Source organism: Mastigoproctus giganteus, chromosome 2, assembly GCF_048544385.1.
Source record: "Mastigoproctus giganteus isolate SK-2022 chromosome 2, ASM4854438v1, whole genome shotgun sequence".
NCBI lineage: Eukaryota > Metazoa > Arthropoda > Arachnida > Uropygi > Thelyphonidae > Mastigoproctus > Mastigoproctus giganteus.
In genome coordinates, this window is record NC_143576.1 from 259,605,970 (window position 1) to 259,625,351 (window position 19,382).

The 19,382-nt window shown below is 39.1% G+C and overlaps 1 protein-coding gene across 1 annotated transcript in view; it reads left to right on the plus strand.

The window, feature by feature from the left end:
• The window catches only part of Vps35 (Vacuolar protein sorting 35), a 298,912-nt gene that overhangs the window by 74,330 nt on the left and 205,200 nt on the right, over nucleotides 1–19,382 (plus strand). Inside the window, exon 6 of the mRNA XM_090389880.1 lies at nucleotides 1,439–1,632. Coding sequence (XP_090246006.1) covers nucleotides 1,439–1,632 — 194 coding nt within the window. The remainder of the gene's footprint in view (nucleotides 1–1,438; nucleotides 1,633–19,382) is intronic.

The window sequence follows — 19,382 nt, forward strand, 5'->3', positions numbered from 1 at the left end:
CGATAGATTTGAGGGTCCCCCCACAGAAAGAAATCAAGGCTCGATAAATCAGCTGAGTGTGGGGGCCAGGCAACGGGTCCACCACGGCCAATCCATCAACGCCCAAAATGCCTGTTCAAATGGTCACCAACACACCTTCCCAAATGGGCAGGCGCCCCGTCATGTTGAAACCAAATGTTGCATCTCACATTTTCTGGAACGTCGTAAAGTAACCCTGGTAGAACTTGTTCAAGAAAGATCCGATATTTAGCGGAGTTCATTCGGGATGGTAACAGGTATGGGCCAACTAATCAGTCACCGACCATACCTGCCCACACATTAATTGCAAAGCGATGTTGTGCCGCATGGGGGTGCAGACCGTGTGGGTTGTCGTGAGCCCACACATGAGCATTGTGCTGATTGAATAAGCCTTCCCAAGTGAAATAAGCCTCCATCCGTGAACCAAACATAGGCTGGAAAATTCCAAGTCTTGGACACTTTCTTGGAGAAACTACTGTGCAAAAGCCACACATGCAGGATGATCTTGGTGGAGCAGTAACCCTTTGGAGATGAAAGGGGTGTAAGGAATCGTCATGCCAGACACGCTGTACACTGCAACGAGACACTCCTAAGGCAGAGGCAACGGCACATGTGCTGGTAGTAGGATTATTCTGGACGGCATTCAACACACTTTCTTCCATGGCGGGATTTCGCGTCGAACATGGTCTGCCCGCACTACTCCTGTTACCTCTAAATGACCCATAATCGCACAAATTTTGATGCACATGTGCAAACGAACGGTGGCCCGGTACATGTCTGGGAAGCGTTCTCCATAAATTCGTTGAGCGGCTCGTCCATTGCCCTCTGCTAATCCATACACTAGGTGCATGTCTGCCAGCTCACAGTTCATATATCGATGCATGCTCTTTGTGCGGCGACTATTGCCTGAATGAGTAAACCAGAAATTTTCCCTCTTGCGAACTGATGAACACCGCTGTGTTACCGACTTATGGTGACGTTTCCAATTATGGGTTCCTATGCAATTTACATTCCTTTAGATGTTACCTACCTCCCCTAAACGTTTGTACCAATATTTTTGAGACACCCTGTATAACTGGCTTTGCATATGTCAAAATTAGTCACATTGAAATTAGTATTGCATTATTCTGGGCAATTCCCGTGGTACATTGGAATAAATTACAGGTAGTAAACTTTTATTAGCTAAAATACCAAGCCTAATGAATAATAATTGTTTATTGTTTTTAGTACAATAATTTGATGATATTCATTAGAATGAAATTCATTCATTTCAGTACGATAAAACATTTCATGTTTTTGTGAGTTCATTGTAATGAAGTTTTACTGTATTGTTAAATGATTGTACCTGTATTGAAGTAATGGCAAGAAATGAATTCTGTAATTTTGATGATCTAACACAATATAATTTATCATTCTGAAGGTGGTCCTACCAGGTATATTAGAACAAGTCGTGAGCTGTCGTGATCCCATTGCACAAGAATATCTAATGGAATGTATCATCCAGGTATTTCCTGATGAATTTCACCTTCAGACTCTGCACAACTTTCTTAAAGCTTGTGCAGAACTTCATCAAAATGTGAATGTAAAGAACATCATTATATCTTTAATTGACAGGTATGTGCTTTTTTTCAAACACTACTAATATTACAGATGGGCTGGTATTGTTTAAGGAGCTTTTAATGTGAGAATTTATAATCCTTCTGTTGCATTGTTATTGCAGAGACAGAATCATTGGTGGCTTAAGTGAAAGCATGCACATCAGCTTCAGAAAATGGAAATGTTAGAATTATGAGTGAATGGTTTATAGTCCAGAAAGATTGATTTGTGCTATCCTAGTGACCTGTATACCTCTCTGGTATAACTGATTTGGACGACAAGTTAGACAGTGATAAAGGATATTACAGAAGAGATGCCATGTAAAACAACATGAAATGGCAGATGGAACAGACTTCCATCTGTTGTTGTGGAAGTTGATAGCTTATTTTACCTCGCCCCTCAGTACTCTTCTAGCATTCGGGGGCTCTAGGGTGTGGCCGCAAAGATATAGCCAGACTAGGTGTAACTCATACTTTTTGTTCTTAGTGTAGTTAGGATATTTTGTTTTCTGTTTGGTTATCTTATTTTTAACTTAACATATTCGCCTATTGGTATTGTCTGGTATCACCTTCCACTCTTCTGTTTTTGTCTAGTGATTTTTTTTTATAGGACAAAGTCTCGTATACCTCTCAGAATAAAGAGGGAGAAGTTTACTTCCCCTCTCCATTCTGCAGTTTGGACTTTCGCATTGTGATTAACATTGAGTAATTATGTAGATAATCAACTCGACGGCGCAGTTAACTTCTAACCATACTTTAACGCTTAGCTCTACTATTTTTATGGTTGAATGAGAGGTTTTGGCAGAGAAAAAGAAACCTTTATAACACAAAACATAACAGGGTTTATTACAAGAAAGAACTTACATACTTCACTCTTTCCATTAATATAGTCATAATATGACACTTCATGTTTGTCAAAAATATTCAAACAATTAATAGACAAACTTTTACGTTTTACATTTAAGACACACAAGTTATATGAACTAGAAAGAAACCATTTTCATCATCATGCTTACTAACGTTTTCATACTTATATCATTTCGACTTACCAGCTCAAAATACCACCCTGGCTCGATCAGCTAACAGTCCTTGACTCTTAGTTACTTCGGGCGGCTCTGGGCGTTGTCTCAACAGAAAGACTGCTTCTTCCTGAGCTTTGGCTCTCTGGTGTTTTTCTTCCATGATATTGAGGTCTCAGCTCCTACTAATGGCCGACTCTCCAATTGTCACTCCAACTCCCACTCCCTATGCCCTACAGGGGATCCGCTTTTATGTTCCAAGCTCTCCCACATTGTTTATTCAATACTTTTCTCTTATTGAGGAGATCCCATTCTGAAGGCACTCGGTCAGCATGTGATGGAAAAACTTAGTCAAAAAAGGGGTAACTAATCATCCACTCATTACGCCATGTAACGAATATTCCGGCAACACTTGTAGCCACTCTTCCATATCTCCTTTTTAGGTAATGGTAAAGCTGTTGCTCACATCTATGCAGAGTATACGTGGGCTGAGAGGTATCTTAGATGTCTGTTCACACGAGTATCACTGTTACTTACCCCCTCATTTACATTCGGACTGAGCGAATCTTTCTGGTGTTTATAGAAATCTGTCCCTTTGAACTTGTGAGTGGCGAACCAAAATAGCTGTTGCTAGCTAACAACTGCAGGCTCTTAACACATCTCCATCGCACAGTTATAGCGACTAATTTCACCATTTTCTTTAGAAAAACATGCGCTCTTGCTTAATGATATTTAATCTGCTTTATACTCTTCATTTGGAACTCAAAATTATTGTTAAACCAAAGTTTTGGAAGATATCTAGGTAGGAACGGGTATGATAAATTAAGTCATTACTTTACCGTAATTATAAAACAAAGGAAAGGGCGGAATTAGTGCTATAACACTTAAATAAATTTAAGGCTGAACTAGACAAACATTTGGAGTGACTGGACGTGCGAAATGGGAATTTTTTTTTGGCTGATGCTGTATAACTTGCTTTCTTGCATCATATACCTCAGCTAATGCTAAACAGTTTTGGGTATTGGTGCCTTTTGTTTCTGACAGGATGGGGCTGAAGATGAAGAAATCCTTTATTCTATCATATTTTTTTAAAATTTTATTCGAGTCATTTATCTTTCAAGTTGCTGGACTTGTGAACTAAAATGCAAAGTTCACAAATCAAGCAGCTCCAACTGAGACATTTTTGTCTGCAGAGGAGACAAGGTTGTCTCAGAAATTTATTTTTATTTCAATGCAACAGTGTGTTATGAGTTGATTGTATGTCCTGCATATTTGTGCCCTTCACTAACACACTTTTGAAATATATTCATATAGAACATGTTCCTTGGTTTCTAATGAATTTCAACTTCAGACACTGCACAACTTTCTTAACTGTTATGTGGACCAGTGTTTTTTAAGCCTAATTTGAAAGTTGCCCTTGTGATAGAAACCAATTATTTTTAACATTTCTACTCAATCTACAAAATTGAAACTCTCAATATACATACACAGAATGTTTTTTTTTTTTCTCTTTGATTTCCTACCTTTAAAGTTCAGCAAAAACTATTAACTTGAAAACAGCAAAAATGTACGATCATATATGCATTTTAATTATGCCAGCAAAAAACAAGGGACCAGCCGCTTGTTTTTTGCCAGCAAAAAACAAGCGGCTGGTCCCTTTGATTATATAATGCATCACTCCATATATTTGAATTTCCCGAATGATCGTGGCGTTGCTGGCTAGAACAAATCAAAATGTGAAATGTGAATGTAAGAACATCATTATATCTTTAATTGACAGGTATGTGCGTTTTTTTTTCAAACACTACTAATATTACCGTGTCTGAAGGTGAAATTCACCAGGAAATTTAAAAAAAAAAATAGCGGGTCTCGACTACACAAGTTGTCTGCCCAACATGTTCCTTGGCTGTGTTCAGGTTATGCAATAATTGTAGTAGCTGCAGCTCCTACATTCTCTAAATCATAAAAAAAAATTGGGTCTTTGTCAATAATTCGTTTGTTCTGACACCTATGAATCCAAGCAAATAATAAAATCGTGTAGATTAAATGTAGAGCATTAATAAAAAAGAGGAAATTATTCTCTTCCAGGCATGCATTGGTCACATATGCTTAGCTCATCTCTCATGATGTTCACATTGCCTTCTCCATTTGCATTAAAATATATCTTGTAAGACTGTACTCATCTGTAAACTGAATTCATACACAACCTTCAAGTTCCTGTCACTTCTTCAATTCTTCTTCACTTCTTTAACACTGCAACATATAATAGGAGATGCTAATCTGGTAAATTCTTTATTTTTGAAGCAAATCATTGTCTGTACCTGTTCAAAACTAAGGATCATAAATTTACCTACTGTATTTGTTGGCTTATAAAATGCTGCGACGTGGAAGATGCATCCTAATTTTGGAATGGTAAATTTAAGAAAAAAAACTTCAAAAATTTATTGTTAATACAATTAAAAAAAAAAAAAAAAAAATTGTCTCCTTGCCAATAATTCATTGAAGCCGTTCTGGTACCTATGAATCCAAGCAAATAATAAAATTCTGTTATTTAAAATTCAATTTAAATAAATTTAAAATTCAATAAAAATAAAACTCAAAAGCCAGTAAAGAAAGGTATAAAATTATTACTTTTATTATTTTAATATTCTTCAGATTCATTACTGATTTGATCATCATTATCCTCAACATAATAATCATCGTTATCATCATCTTCACTAGTATCACTGTCATTCTCATACAATAAATGATCTTCAGTGCCATCCATTGCTTTACTTATCCAATAATTCATATCCAATAATTACTGAAAAGTGTACTAATGTATAGAGTAGTTAACTATCCATTAACTACTATACGTTAACTCTTGGTTTTGTGCATGTGCTGTATTGCCACTTTCAGCTTCTAAGATACAGTGATTTTTTTTTTAAGGTATTTATAAGGAAAAAAAGTGTGCATCTTGTAAGGTGACAAATACAGTAATTCAAACAAAAAGTTTTAAAATTTTTGTTGAACTCAAATGATAATATTGCCAGAAACATTGAAGGACTTGTATGGCCATAGTAGCTCTTGTGCCACTTGAGTAGCTCTTGATAAAAAGATACACCGAAACAAGAACAACATGCTACCACAGGAAAGTTTCAAGAGATGAGTAAAACATTATAATTACAATTTTATTTTTTTATTATTATTTTTTTTTTGGTAGTTGTTGGCGCATAGGCTTCTGTGGCCATAATGCACCTCCCAAGGTTTTTGCAGTACTTTGATCCAAGCCCGAGGCGGGAATCGAACCCGCGACCTTTGAGTTGCCAGGCAGGCACTTTACCCACCCGGCTAGCCTGGTCGGCCATAATTACAATCCAACAATTAAGAATTGTATATGCAATTAAAGTAAAAAAGTGATTTCTAGCATTACATTGCAATATTAAGTGAAACAAAAAACACTGCTTGCTTTTCAAGTTTGCGACATACAGTTTGCAATAACAGTAGTTGTATATATATATTCATCATGGTATTTGACTGACATCAGAAAACATGTTACTTTGGAGTAATTATGAGTAATTTTTGGAGTATTGTTTTTTATTTGTGAAATTTTCAAAAAAAAAAAACCCGATTTTGGAGAATTATACATTTTGAATGCTGTGTGTATGAATTTTATTGCATTTATGCTCTGTAACATTTATGCTGTGTATGTGATACCTCTCCATGAATATTGGGTACGTCCTGGAAACACTATCACATCATTATAAATCTTGGGAGTTTGCTTGTACAGCAGTAGCAGAAGTATGTTAAAGCCAATGTAGATCATGGATGAGTGCTTCTTTCGGTGTAGGATAATTTGATGCCATATCAGTCAACATTCTGTGAATGTCTGAACATCCAAAAACCAATAAGTAGGGGGATTAAAAAGATAAAAAAATCTGTCGTAGTAGTAGTAGAGGCATGTGATGCAAAAAAGCAAGCGTATAAGCTTATGTAGCATCAGCCAAAAATTTCACACATCCATTCCCTCTAAATGTTTGTACAGTTCCTTCTTGAATTTATTTAAGCTGTCAACTTCCAAAATGACAGAGGGAAGTTTATTCCAGCAATCACCTACCCACTTGCTAAAGGCAAATTTCCGCACATCTATTCTACAACTGTCTTTCCTCAATTTGAATTTATGCTCCCTCAGGTTTGTAATCTGAGCAGGCAGAAGAATCCCATCAGAATTGAGCATGCTCAACCCATTCAAGGCCTTATACACCTCGTTCAGATCACCTCGCAAGTGCCTAGTGTCCAGCTGCTGCAGTTTTCAGAACTTAAGCTTTTCTTGGTAAGAGGACCCCTTAGTTCCCTTCCAGTCTTGTTGCCCTTCTCTGTATTCACTCAAGCAACTCTAAATCCTAAAATGAGGCATCCAGACCTGTACACAGTACTCAAGGCATAGCCTTATACAAAGGGATAATCACCTTTTCCCTACTACAAAGGAACTGGATGCAAAAAATAATTTTGATATCGTATATTTGAATCTCAGGAAAGCTTTTGACACTGTTGCGCATGGAAGACTATTGTACAAATTGGAGCAGAATAGTATTAAGGGTAAGTTGCTACAATGGATAAAAGGATGGTTAAGTGGGTGAAGACAGAGGGTGGTAATCAATGGGTGCTGCTCTTCTTGGACTAATGTTATTAGTGGAGTCCCACAGGATTCGGTGTTAGGTCCACTGTTTTGTATATTTATCAAAGATATTGATGAAGGTATATCAGGCTTAATGTCGAAGTTTGCAGATGATACAAAGGTTGGCAGGGTTGTTAATGACAGTAATGGCAGTGTGCTACTGCAACAGGATCTAGATAATTTGGGCAGATGGGCTAAGAAGTAGCAACTGAAGTTTAACCTTGACAAATGCAAAGTACTGCATATGGGTAGAAGTAACCCCAGAGAAACGTACCAACTGTGTGGTACTACACTTAAGGTGGTAGAAAATGAAAAAGACCTGGGAGTAATTGTGCAGTCAGATATGAAGTTTTCTGAGCAATGCAGACAGGCTGCCAGGGCAGGTCATGGGGTTTTGTCAATGATATATAGGAATTTTGCTAGCAGGGAAAAGGAAGTGATTATCCCTCTGTATAAGGCAATGGTCAGGCCACACCTTGAGTACTGCGTACAGGTCTGGAGGCCTCATTTAGGAAGGATGTAGATTTACTTGAGCGTGTACGGAGAAGGGCAACAAGATTGGTGAGGGGAATGAAGGGATCCTCTTACCAAGAGAGGCTTAAGTTCTGCAAATAGCAGTGGCTGGAGACTAGGCACCTGCGCGGTGATCTGATTGAGGTATATAAGGCCTTGAATGGGTTGACCACGCTGAATTCTGATGGGATCCTTCCACTTGTTCAGATTACGAACCTAAAGGGGCATAAATTCAAATTAAGAAAAGACAGATGTAGATTATATGTGCAGAAATTTGCCTTTAGCCAGCGGGTGGTTAATTGCTGGAACAAACTTCCATCTGTCGTTGTGGAAGTTGATAGGTTGAATAAATTTAAGAAGGAACTGGACAGGCATTTGGAGGGAATGGCGTGATTTTTTTTTTTTTTTTTTTTTTGGCTGATGCTGCATAAGCTCATACACTTGCTTTCTTGCATCAAATGCCACTGCTACTACTATTACTACTACTACTTGCAAAATTCCTGTATATCATATATCATTGACAATACCCCCATTACCTGCTCTGGCAGCCTGTCTGCATTGCTCAGAAAACTTGATATCTAACTGCTCAATTACTCCAGGTCTTTCATTTTTACTACCGTAAGTGTAGTACTACACAGTTGGTACTACACTTAGGTTTCTCTGGAGTTACTTTTACCTATATGCAGTACTTTACATTTGTTAATGCTAAAACTTCTAACATTCAGTAACCATTTCTCAGCCCATCTGCCCATCTTTGCTAGATGCTGTTGCAGTAGCACACTGCCATTACTGTCATTAACAACCCTGCCAACCTTTGTATCATCTGCATACTTGGACATTAAGCCTGATATATACCTTCATCAGTATCATTGATTAATATACAAAACAACAGTGGGCCCAACACCGAACCTCGGTGGACTACACTAATAATATTAGTCCACGAAGAGCATTGTCCATTAATTATCACTCAGTCATCTCCCACTCAACCACTGTTTTATCCATTATAGCAATTTGCCCTTAACACCATACTGCTTCAATTTGTACAGTAGTCTTCCATGTGCATCAGCGTCAAAAGCTTTCCTGAAATCCAAGTATATGATATCAAAATTATTTTTTGGATCCAGTTCCTTTGTAATCACATCACAGTATCCAATCAAATTGGTGAGACAAAGACTTTCCAGTAACAAACCCATGCTGTGTCTGAATTATTACTGCAGTCTTGTCAGGCTGACTGGTAGCATTAGCATTAGAGACATACGATGCATAAAATGAAAAGAAACAAAAAATTAAAAAGTATGCATTTCACTCCTCTTGGGAATATGATTATTTGGTAACAGATAATTAGCATCAGTATTAGTATAGGCTTACGATGCAAGAAAGCATGTTTATGCAGCATCAGCCAAAAAAAAAAAAAAAACCTCCCAATTCACCCCTCCATTTGTTCCCAAATGCCTGTCTAGCTCAGCCTTAAATTTATTTATGCTATCAACTTCCACAACAAAAGATGGAAGTCTGTTCCACCAACCAACTACCTGCTGTCTAAAGGCAAATGTGTGCATATCTATTCTACAACTGTCTTTTGTCAGTTTGAATCTGTCCCCCTTCAGGTTTTTAATCTGAGCAAGAGGAAGAATCCCATCAGCATTCAGCTTGCTCAACCCATTCAAGGCCTTATACACCTCAATCAGATCGCTTCGCAGGTGCCTAGTCCCTGGTGCTGCAATGTACAGAAATTAAGCCTCTCTCTGTTTTGTTCCTCTCACTAAACTTCTTGCCCTTCTTCGTACTCATCCTAGCAACTCTACATCCTTCCTAAAATGAGGCCTCCAGACCAGTACTCCAGGTTTGGCCTGACCATTGCCTTATATAATGGGATAATCACCTTGTCTCTGCTAGCAAAATTCTTATACAGCACTACCTTGCTTAGCAATGCTTGGCGATACAGCAAATTTTACAAGACGGAATTTGATGCTACAAACACTCGTACACTGAGAAAAAGAAGAGACTACTTCACCAGACTTCATTATTAAAATACCTAAATAAAGAAAGCTTTTCCTCCCCCCCCCCTCATCTCATGATGTTACCTTTCCATTAATTAAATTTTTGCAATATTGTTTATTTCAAATTCTTTTAATTGGCTATCAAGTGCAAAATGTTTATAATTTATTATGATTTGTGTATAGACTATTTCTCTGGTACATATTCAGTTAAAACCCATTATAACTCAATCAACACAGTTTCACATAACACGGAACAGTTTCGGTACCAATTATCAGTGCTATGCAGGGTATTGCTGTATATCATTGACAAGACTCCATGACCTACCCTGGCAGCCCATCTACACTCCTCAGCAAACTTCATATCTGACTGAACACAATTACCCCCAGGTCTTTTTCCTTCTCTATTTCCCTGAGTGTAGGACTACACAGTTGGTACATTTCCCTTGGCCACATTTCATTTGCCACTTCTCAACCCATTTGCCCAACTTTTCTAGATCCTGTTGCAGTAGCATAGTCTTTACTGTCGTTAACAACCCTGCCAACCTTTGTATCATCTGCAAACTTATTAAGTGCGATATACCTTCATCAATATCATTGGTGAATACACAAAACAATGGACCCCAGCACCAAACTCCGGGGAACTCCACTAATAACATTAGTTTTTCCACGAAGAGCAGTGTCCATTGATTACCACTCTCCATTGTCTCCCATTCAACCATTCCTTTATCCATTGTAGCAAATTGCCCTTAATGCCATACTGCTCCAATTTGTACAGCAGTTTTCCATGTGCAACAGTATCAAAAGATTTCCTGAAATCCAAGTATATGATATCAAAATTATTTTTTTCATCCAGTTCCTTTGCGACCACATCATAGTATCCAATCAGATTGGTCAGACAAGACCTCCCCTTAACAAACCCACGCTGTGTCCGAATATTACTGCAGTCTTGTCTAGCTGATCCTGCAATGCTTCTTTAACCAGTGATTCCATTATTTTCCCCAGAACAGAAATTAAACTAACAGGGCTATAGTTACTTGTATCACCTTTTGGAACCCCCCTTGTGAATTGGGGATACATTTGCAGATCTCCCATGAGTTCAGGGAAGCTCTCATAATTATGGCTAAGAGTTTGCTTACTTCCTTTGCTGCCTCCTTTAATAGAAATGGATAGATTCTGTCCACCCCAGGTGCCTTCCTTATATTTAACTTCAACATTTTCTCCTCCACTTTGCTCTCAGTTATTACAAAATCACTTAGCTCCCTCTTAGTGTCATAAACATCTGGCATTCCCCTCCTTGAATATTAGCTGATATGGGAATGTAGATGCAAAATACTCATTCAGTTTATCAGCTACCTGAGCATGTTTATCAATAGTCAACCCATCTAGGTTAAGTGGTCCAATTTGATTCATCCCTTTTCTTCTGGAGTTTACATAAGTAAAGAAATCTTTGCTGTTTTTCTTTGCATTTCTTGCCAAATATTTCTTGTAATCTGCCTTTGCCCGTCTAACCTCTGTGACTTGATTACAGACTAGCTTATATCTGCCGTAGGCTTCTGTGTCAGCTGATAATTTATATGCATCCAATGCATTTTTATTCTCTGTCATGAGCCTTATTAATTTATCTGACATCCATTTAGGCCTAAATATTGAATAGTATTTCTTAATTGGTATGAAAAGCCTCATAGCCACCAAGATGGTCCCTGAAGGCTTCCTATTTAGAATTCACCATTGGTAACATCATCAGTTGATCCCACTGTATAGAATTTAAAAACTGTCTGTTACCACTGTAGTCACCTTTATGAAAGCAAAAGCCCTTCCCTTTAGCCTTGATAGTAGTTGCATCTTTAAGTAAATCCCACATCAGCACTGTGATCACTGTCACCCAGTGGTTCCTTTATCTGCAAATTGTTAATGCATGAATAATCACAGCTGGTAATCAGATCAGAGCATTACTTCCTCTGGTTTCCTCTTGAACATGCTGCTGTAGAAAACAGTCCTCCAATAAATTGACAAAAGTCTTGTTGGTGTGCGAGTGACCAATTCACAAGTTCCAGTCAATATCTCTAAAGTTAAATCCCCATTACAAGACATTCTGATTTACTGGCCCACTCTATTTCTCTGCACAATTATTCATTATACTCATCAGAGTCATTAGATCTATAACACACATCTACTCTAATTTTCCCTTTCCCAGTAATTATGTCACACCACACTGACTCAACATTGCATTGTCTGCCAATGTCAATTGGATGCACTTCCTTAAAATTTATGTATAACCCCTTCTCCCTTCCTGTCCTGTCCCATAGGAATCAGTTAGCATGTCAAATTTTCATAGGAAACTGCATAGCTTTGGGTTCAATGATAGGGCAGCTGCACATAAGCCCAGTATTAACTGTAATGGTCACCAGTGTTAAACAGTGAGGATTTGTTCCTAGCATTCATTGATTCTAGAACAGTGGTTCTAGAATCAATGAATAATCACTATAATATTATTATAATACTGTATGGTATACTGGTAACAGAATACCATACAGGATTACAAGATTAATGTTGTCTGTCTAATCAAATGTCAGGATGGATGCAATGAAAAATACTAGGAAGCATATTAACCTAGCATGGCCATTCGCAACTTTCTATGCAGTATTATCACTGTCTGAAATGTAATTAGAGCTAGACTGAAGTTTCAGTTTGCTACTCCATGAACAACACACTTAAAAAAATATATGAAGGTGTTGTACTTAAATTTCTATCCATTTACATGGCTTGGTCATTTAGCATTAGCAGAGGCATAAGATGCAAGAAAGCAAGCCGTAGGTTATATACCGTACTAGATAGCGTTAGTTGAACTTCGTTAGCAGTTAAATTGTACGTTTAAATAAATACATATAACGACTTAGATTACAAACGTAATATAATTAATAATATAACATAATTAATTAATAAATTAATAGAATCATGACTCAGACTAGAGCAGCAAAGCAAAAGGCTCAAGCTAATGGAAGTGCTGTGGCTCAGAGCAGAACTGAGGGGGCCAGTTGTCCTCTGACTCACAGCCTTATAAAATGCACTGTTTGCTTGATGTTTGCAGAGCAATTGGGTACGGGACATGATACTGCCAAGGGGGATGTCTTTGTGTGTGCGCGATGCAAGGAGTGTATCGATATCAGGCAACAACTCGGCGTTCTTTTGGGCCTATATGAGAGCTTGAAGGACAGGGTGGATGCCCTCGAAGAAACTAAAATGAGGGGCCCATCAAGCTCTCAGCTGCCCACATCAACGCCAGAGCTTGCACTTGGGCATCGCGTGACACAGAGACAACCCCCAAGGCAGAATGCGCTGGTCTCGAAGGAACTAGTAGTTGTTGGTGACTCTATTGTCAGGGAAACGGGGAACATGCTTTGTAAAAAAGATAGGTGGAATAGGACCAGGGTATGTCTGCCAGGGGCAAAGGTTGATGACGTTGTAGAGCGAATATCATCTTTTAAGGGCACAAAAGGTGATATAGTTGTACACGTTGGCATTAATAATATTAAGAGTAGGAGACCGGCAGAATTACTTAACAAGTACAGGTCACTGTTTAACAAAAGCCGAGAATTAGGGTTGAATTTGAAAGTGTCTGCAATTCTGCCCAGACACGATAGGAGGGAGTATATGATGAGAGCCTTGTCGATCAATTCGGCCCTGGAAAGATTGTGCAAGGCTCAAGGGGTAGAATTTTTTTCAGCCTGGACTGTACTTGTTAACAGGAGAGATTGCTTCTACAGGGATGGGATACACTTAAATAGAAAGGGTGCAAGAATATTTGCTGATGCTATCGAGGCAGTGTTAGGTGGGTCGGAAAACTGCTAGCTTGGGGGGAGACAAAGAATAATAGATTGACAGTAGCCACTGGCAGAGGTGAAAGAGATTCTTGCACTGCTTCTATTAGAATGAGCAGAAGCCTGAAAAACAAGATGCATGGTATTTCAGAGACTGCTGGGAGCCATTGTGGTACAAGTAAACACATGGGTTGTGTTAGGGTAGCTAAGAATAGAAACAGGTGCAGGTATACTTGCGTGTACACCAATGCTAGGAGTTTAGTAAATAAATTTGATGAATTTGAGGTATTGCTCAAAACATCAAAGGCAGATATTGTTGGGATATCACAGACGTGGTGTCACACAGATATAAGGGATGCGGAACTGCAATTTGGGGAGTACAACGTCTACAGAAAGGATAGACAGGATAGGAAGGGGGGAGGTGTTATGCTATTAGTTAAGAAACACATAAAAACCAAGGAAGTGAAGCCAGTCGACATCGCTGGACAGTGCAGTGTGGAGTCAGTTTGGTGTGACATAAACATTGGGAGATCAAAATTGAGAGTAGGAGTGTGCTATAGGCCTAATGACTCTGATGAGTATAATAAGGAACTGTACAGGGAAATAGAATGGGCCAGTAAATCAGAGTGTCTTATAATGGGAGATTTTAATTTCCCAGATATTGACTGGAATTTGGGGGCTGGATACTCACACACTAGCAGGGCTTTTGTGGATTTATTGGATGATTGTTTTCTACATCAGCATGTTCGGGAGGCAACTAGAGGGAGCAATACTCTTGATTTGATTATCAGCAGTGATTCTTCATGCATTAAGAATCTGCAGATAAATGAACTACAGTGTGCTGAAGTGGGATTTACTCAAAGAGGTAACTACCATTAGGGGTAAAGGGAAGGGTGATTGCTTCCGTAAAGGCGACTACGATGGACTGAGACAGTATTTAAATTCTATACAGTGGGACCAACTGATGATGTTACCAACAGCAAATTCAAAATGGGAAGCATTCAAAGAACTTATCTTGGAAGCTACTAGGCTTTACATACCAACTAAGAAATATTGTTCAAGGTTTAGGCCAAAATGGATGTCAGATGAACTAATGAGGCATATGGCAGAGAAGAAAAATGCATGGGATACTTACAAATTAACACATGACACAGAAGCCTATGATAGATACAAGTTGATATGCAACCAAGTTACAAAGGAGGTTAGGCAGGCGAAGGCAGATTACGAGAAATCCTTGGCAAGGGATGCAAAGAAAAACAGCAAAGAGTTCTTTACTTATGTAAACTCTAGAAGGAAAGGGATGAATCAGATTGGTCCTCTTGATGTTGATGATCCTGCTCAGGTAGCTAACAAACTAAATGAATATTTTGCATCGACATTCACACATGAGGAGTTATTCAGCGAGGGGAATGCCAGAGGTGTATTCAACTCTAGCAGTAAGTTACAGAATCTTGAAATAACTGGGAGTAAAGTGGAGGAGAAACTGTTGAAGATAAACACAAGAAAGGCACCCGGGGTGGATGGGATCTATCCAGTTATATTAAAGGAGGCAGCAAAGGAAGTAAGCAAACCCTTAGCCATAATTATGAGAGCTTCCTTGGACTCAGGGGAGGTACCCATAGACTGGAAATGTGCAAATGTGACCCCAATTCACAAAGGAGGATCAAAGGCTGACACAAGTAATTATAGACCTGTGAGCTTAACTTCTGTTCCAGGAAAATTAATGGAGGCACTGGTTAAAGAAGCACTGCAGGATCATTTAGACAAGACTTCAGTTATAGCTCAGACACAGCATGGTTTTGTTAAGGGGAAGTCTTGCCTGACCAACTTGATTGGATACTATGATGCAGTCACAAAAGAACTGGATGCAGGGAATAACTTTGATATTATATACTTGGATCTTAGAAAGGCTTTTGATACTGTTGCACAGGAAGACTGCTACACAAATTGGAGCAGTGTGATATTGGAGGCAAATTACTGCTATGGATAAAGGGGTGGTTGAGGGGGAGAAGACAGAGAGTGGTAATCAATGGACACTGCTCATCGTGGACTGATGTTATTAGTGGAGTCCCTCAGGGCTCAGTGTTAGGTCCATTATTGTTTTCTGTATTTATAAATGATATTGATGATGGTATATCGGGATTAATGTCCAAGTTTGCAGACGATACAAAGGTTGGCAGGGTTGTCAAGGACACTACTGACACTATGCCGCTGCAACAGGATCTGGAAAGGTTGAGCAGATGGGCTGAGAGGTGGCAAATGAAGTTTAACATTGACAAATGTAAAGTACTACACATGGGAAACAGCAACCCCAGAGCAACGTATCAACTCTGTGGTACAACACTGACAGTGGTAGAGAATGAAAGGGACTTGGGGGTGGTTGTGCAGGCAGATATGAAGTTCTCTGAGCAGTGCAGACGGGCTGCAAGAGTAGCTCATGGAGTATTGTCAATGATATACAGGAATTTTTCCAGCATGGATATGGAGGTGATTATTCCATTGTATAAGGCGATGGTCAGGCCACACCTAGAGTACTGTATACAGGTCTGGAGGCCTCATTTCAAGAAGGATGTAGAGCTGCTGGAACGAGTACAGAGAAGGGCAACAAGATTAGTGAATGGAACAAAGGGGTGCTCTTACGAAGAACGGCTTAAGTTTTGCAAATTACAGTGTCTGGAGACTAGGCACCAGCGAGGTGATCTGATAGAGGTGTATAAAGCCTTGAATGGTTTAAGCATGCTCAATGCTGATGGGATTCTTCCTCTAGCTCAGAATAATCACCTGAGAGGGCATAAATTCAAATTGAGGAAAGACAGATGTAGGATAGACGTGCGGAAATTTGCCTTTAGCCAGCGGGTGGTTGGTTGGTGGAACAGACTTCCATCCCTTGTGGTGGAGGTTGATAGCCTAAATAAGTTTAAGGCTCAGCTGGACAGGTATTTTGAACGAACGGAGGGGTGAAGTGGAAGTGGTTTTTTTTTTTTTTTTTTTTGGCTGATGCTGCATAAGCTTGCTTTCTTGCATCAAATGCCTCTACTAATGCTAATGCTAAAGCCAATACAGCATCATCCAAAAAAAAAGCCCGCTCCCATTTCACCCCTCCATTCGTTCTAAATACCTGTCAAGCTCAGCCTTAAATTTATTTAGGCTATACTTCGACAACAAAAGATGGAAGTCTCTTCCACCAAATTCACTAATTTTGATACCCTTCTCTGTACTCGTTCCAACAGTTCTAAATCCTTCTTAAAATGAGGCCTCCAGACCTGTATACAGTACTCAAGGTGGGGCCTGATCATTGCCTTATACAAGGGGATAATCACCTCCATATCCCTGCTAGAAAAATTCCTGTATATCATTGACAAGACACCATGAGCTACTCTTGAAGACTGTCTGCACTGCTCAGAAAACTTCATATCTGCCTGCACAAATACCTCCAAGTCCTTTTCATTCTCTACCACCCTGAGTGCAGTACCACACAGTTTATACGTTACACTGGGTTTACTGCTTCCCATATGTAGTACTTTACATTTGTCAATATTAAACTTCATTTGTCACCTCTCAGCCCATCTGCTCAACTTTTCTAGATCCTGTTGCAGCAGCATACAATGGACCCAACACTGAACCCTGAGGGACTCCACTAATAACATTAGTCCATGAAGAGAAGTGTCCATTGATTTGATAACCACTCTTTCTCTTCTACTCAACCATCCCTTTATCCATAGCAGCAATATGCCTCCAATGCCACACTGCTCCAATTTGTGCAGCAGTCTTCCATGTGTGCAACAGTATCAAAAGCATTTCTAAGATCCAAATATATGATATCAAAGTTATTCCCTGCATCCAGTTCCTTTGTGACTATATAATAATACCCAATCAAACAAGACTACATAATAATACCCAATCAATTAATCTGGTCAGACAAGACTTCCTCTTAACAAAACCATGCTATAACCATGCTGTGTCCAAGCTATAACTGAAGTCTTGTCTAGATGATCCTGCAATGCTTCTTTAACCAGTGCCTCCATTAATTTCCTTGGAACAGAAGTTAAACTAACAGGTCTATAATTACTTGAGTCGCCCTTTGATCCTCCTTAGTGAATAGGGGTCACATCTCTAGTCCATGGGTACCTCCCCTGAGTCATAATTATGGCTAAGGGTTTGCTTACTTCCTTTGCTGCCTCCTTTAATATAACTGGATAGATCCCATCTACCCCGGGCGCCTTTTTTATGTTTATCTTCAACAATTACTCCTCCACTTTCCTCTCAGTTATTACAAAATCATCTAGCTCACTGCCAGAGTTCAATTCATCTCTGGCATTCCCCTTCCTAAATAACTCCTCGTGTGTGAATGTAGATGCAAAATACACATTTAGTTTGTTAGCCACCTGAGCAGGATCCTCAACTGTTGAACCATCAATATCCAGTGAACCAATCTGATTCATTCCTTTTCTTCTAGTGTTTACATAGGTAAAGAACTCTTTTTTTTTTTTTTTGCATCTTTTGCCAAAGATTTCTCATCTGCCTTTGCCTGCCTAATCTCCTTTGTGACTTGGTTACAGACCAGCTTATATCTATCATAAGCTTCCATGTCACCCATTAATTTATACGTATCCCATGCATTTTTCTTTTCTGCCATATGTCTCATTAGTCTGACATCCATTTAGGCCTAAACCTTGAACAATATTTCTTAGTTAGTATGTAAAGCCTAGTAGCATTCCAAGATTAATTCTTTGAATGCTTCCCATTTTGAATTTGCTGTTGGTAACATCATCAGTTAGTCCCACCATATAGAATTTAAATGCTGTCTCAGGCCACCGTAGTCGCCTTTTCGAAACCAAGAATCCTTCCCTTTACTCCTGATGGTAGTTATCTCTTTGAGTAAATCCCACTTCAGCACACTGTGATCACTGTCACCTAGTGGTTCCTTTATCTGCAGATTCTTAATGCATGAAGTACCACTACTGATAATCAGATCAAGAATATTACTCCCTCTAGTTTGCCTCCCGAACATGCTGATGTAGAAAACAGTCATCCAATAAATCCACAAAAGCCTTGCTAGTGTTGAGTGACCAACCCACAAATTCCAGTCAACATCTGGGAAATTAAAATCCCCAATTATAAGACTCTCTGATTTACTGGCCCATTCTATTTCCCTGTACAGTTTCTTATTATACTCATCAGAGTCATTAGGCCTATAGCACACTCCTCTCAATTTTGATCTCCCAATGCTTATGTCACACCAAACTGACTGGACACTGCGATGTCAACTGGTTTCACTTCCTTGGATTTTATGTTTCTTAACTGATAGCATAACCCCTCCTCCCTTCCTATCCTGTCTAGCCTTCCTGTACACATTGTACTCCCCGAATTCCAGTTCTGCATTCCTTATATCTGTGTGACACCATGTCTCTGATATCGCAACAATATCTGCCTTTGATGTTTTGAGCAATACCTCAAATTCATCAAATTTATTTACCAAACTCCTAGCATTGGCGTACACGCAAGTATACATGCACCTGTTCCTATTCTTAACTACCCTAACACAACCCATGTGTTTACTTGTACCGCAATAATTCCCAGCAGTCTCCGAAATACCCTGCATCTTGTTTTCCAGTCTGCTGTTCATTCCAATAGAAGCAGTGCAAGAATCACTTTCACCTCTGCTAGTGGCTACTGTTAATCTATTAGTACTTATATCCTCAAAAGGTAGCAGTTTTCCAACCCACCTAATAATGCCTCGATAGCATCAGCAAATATTCTTG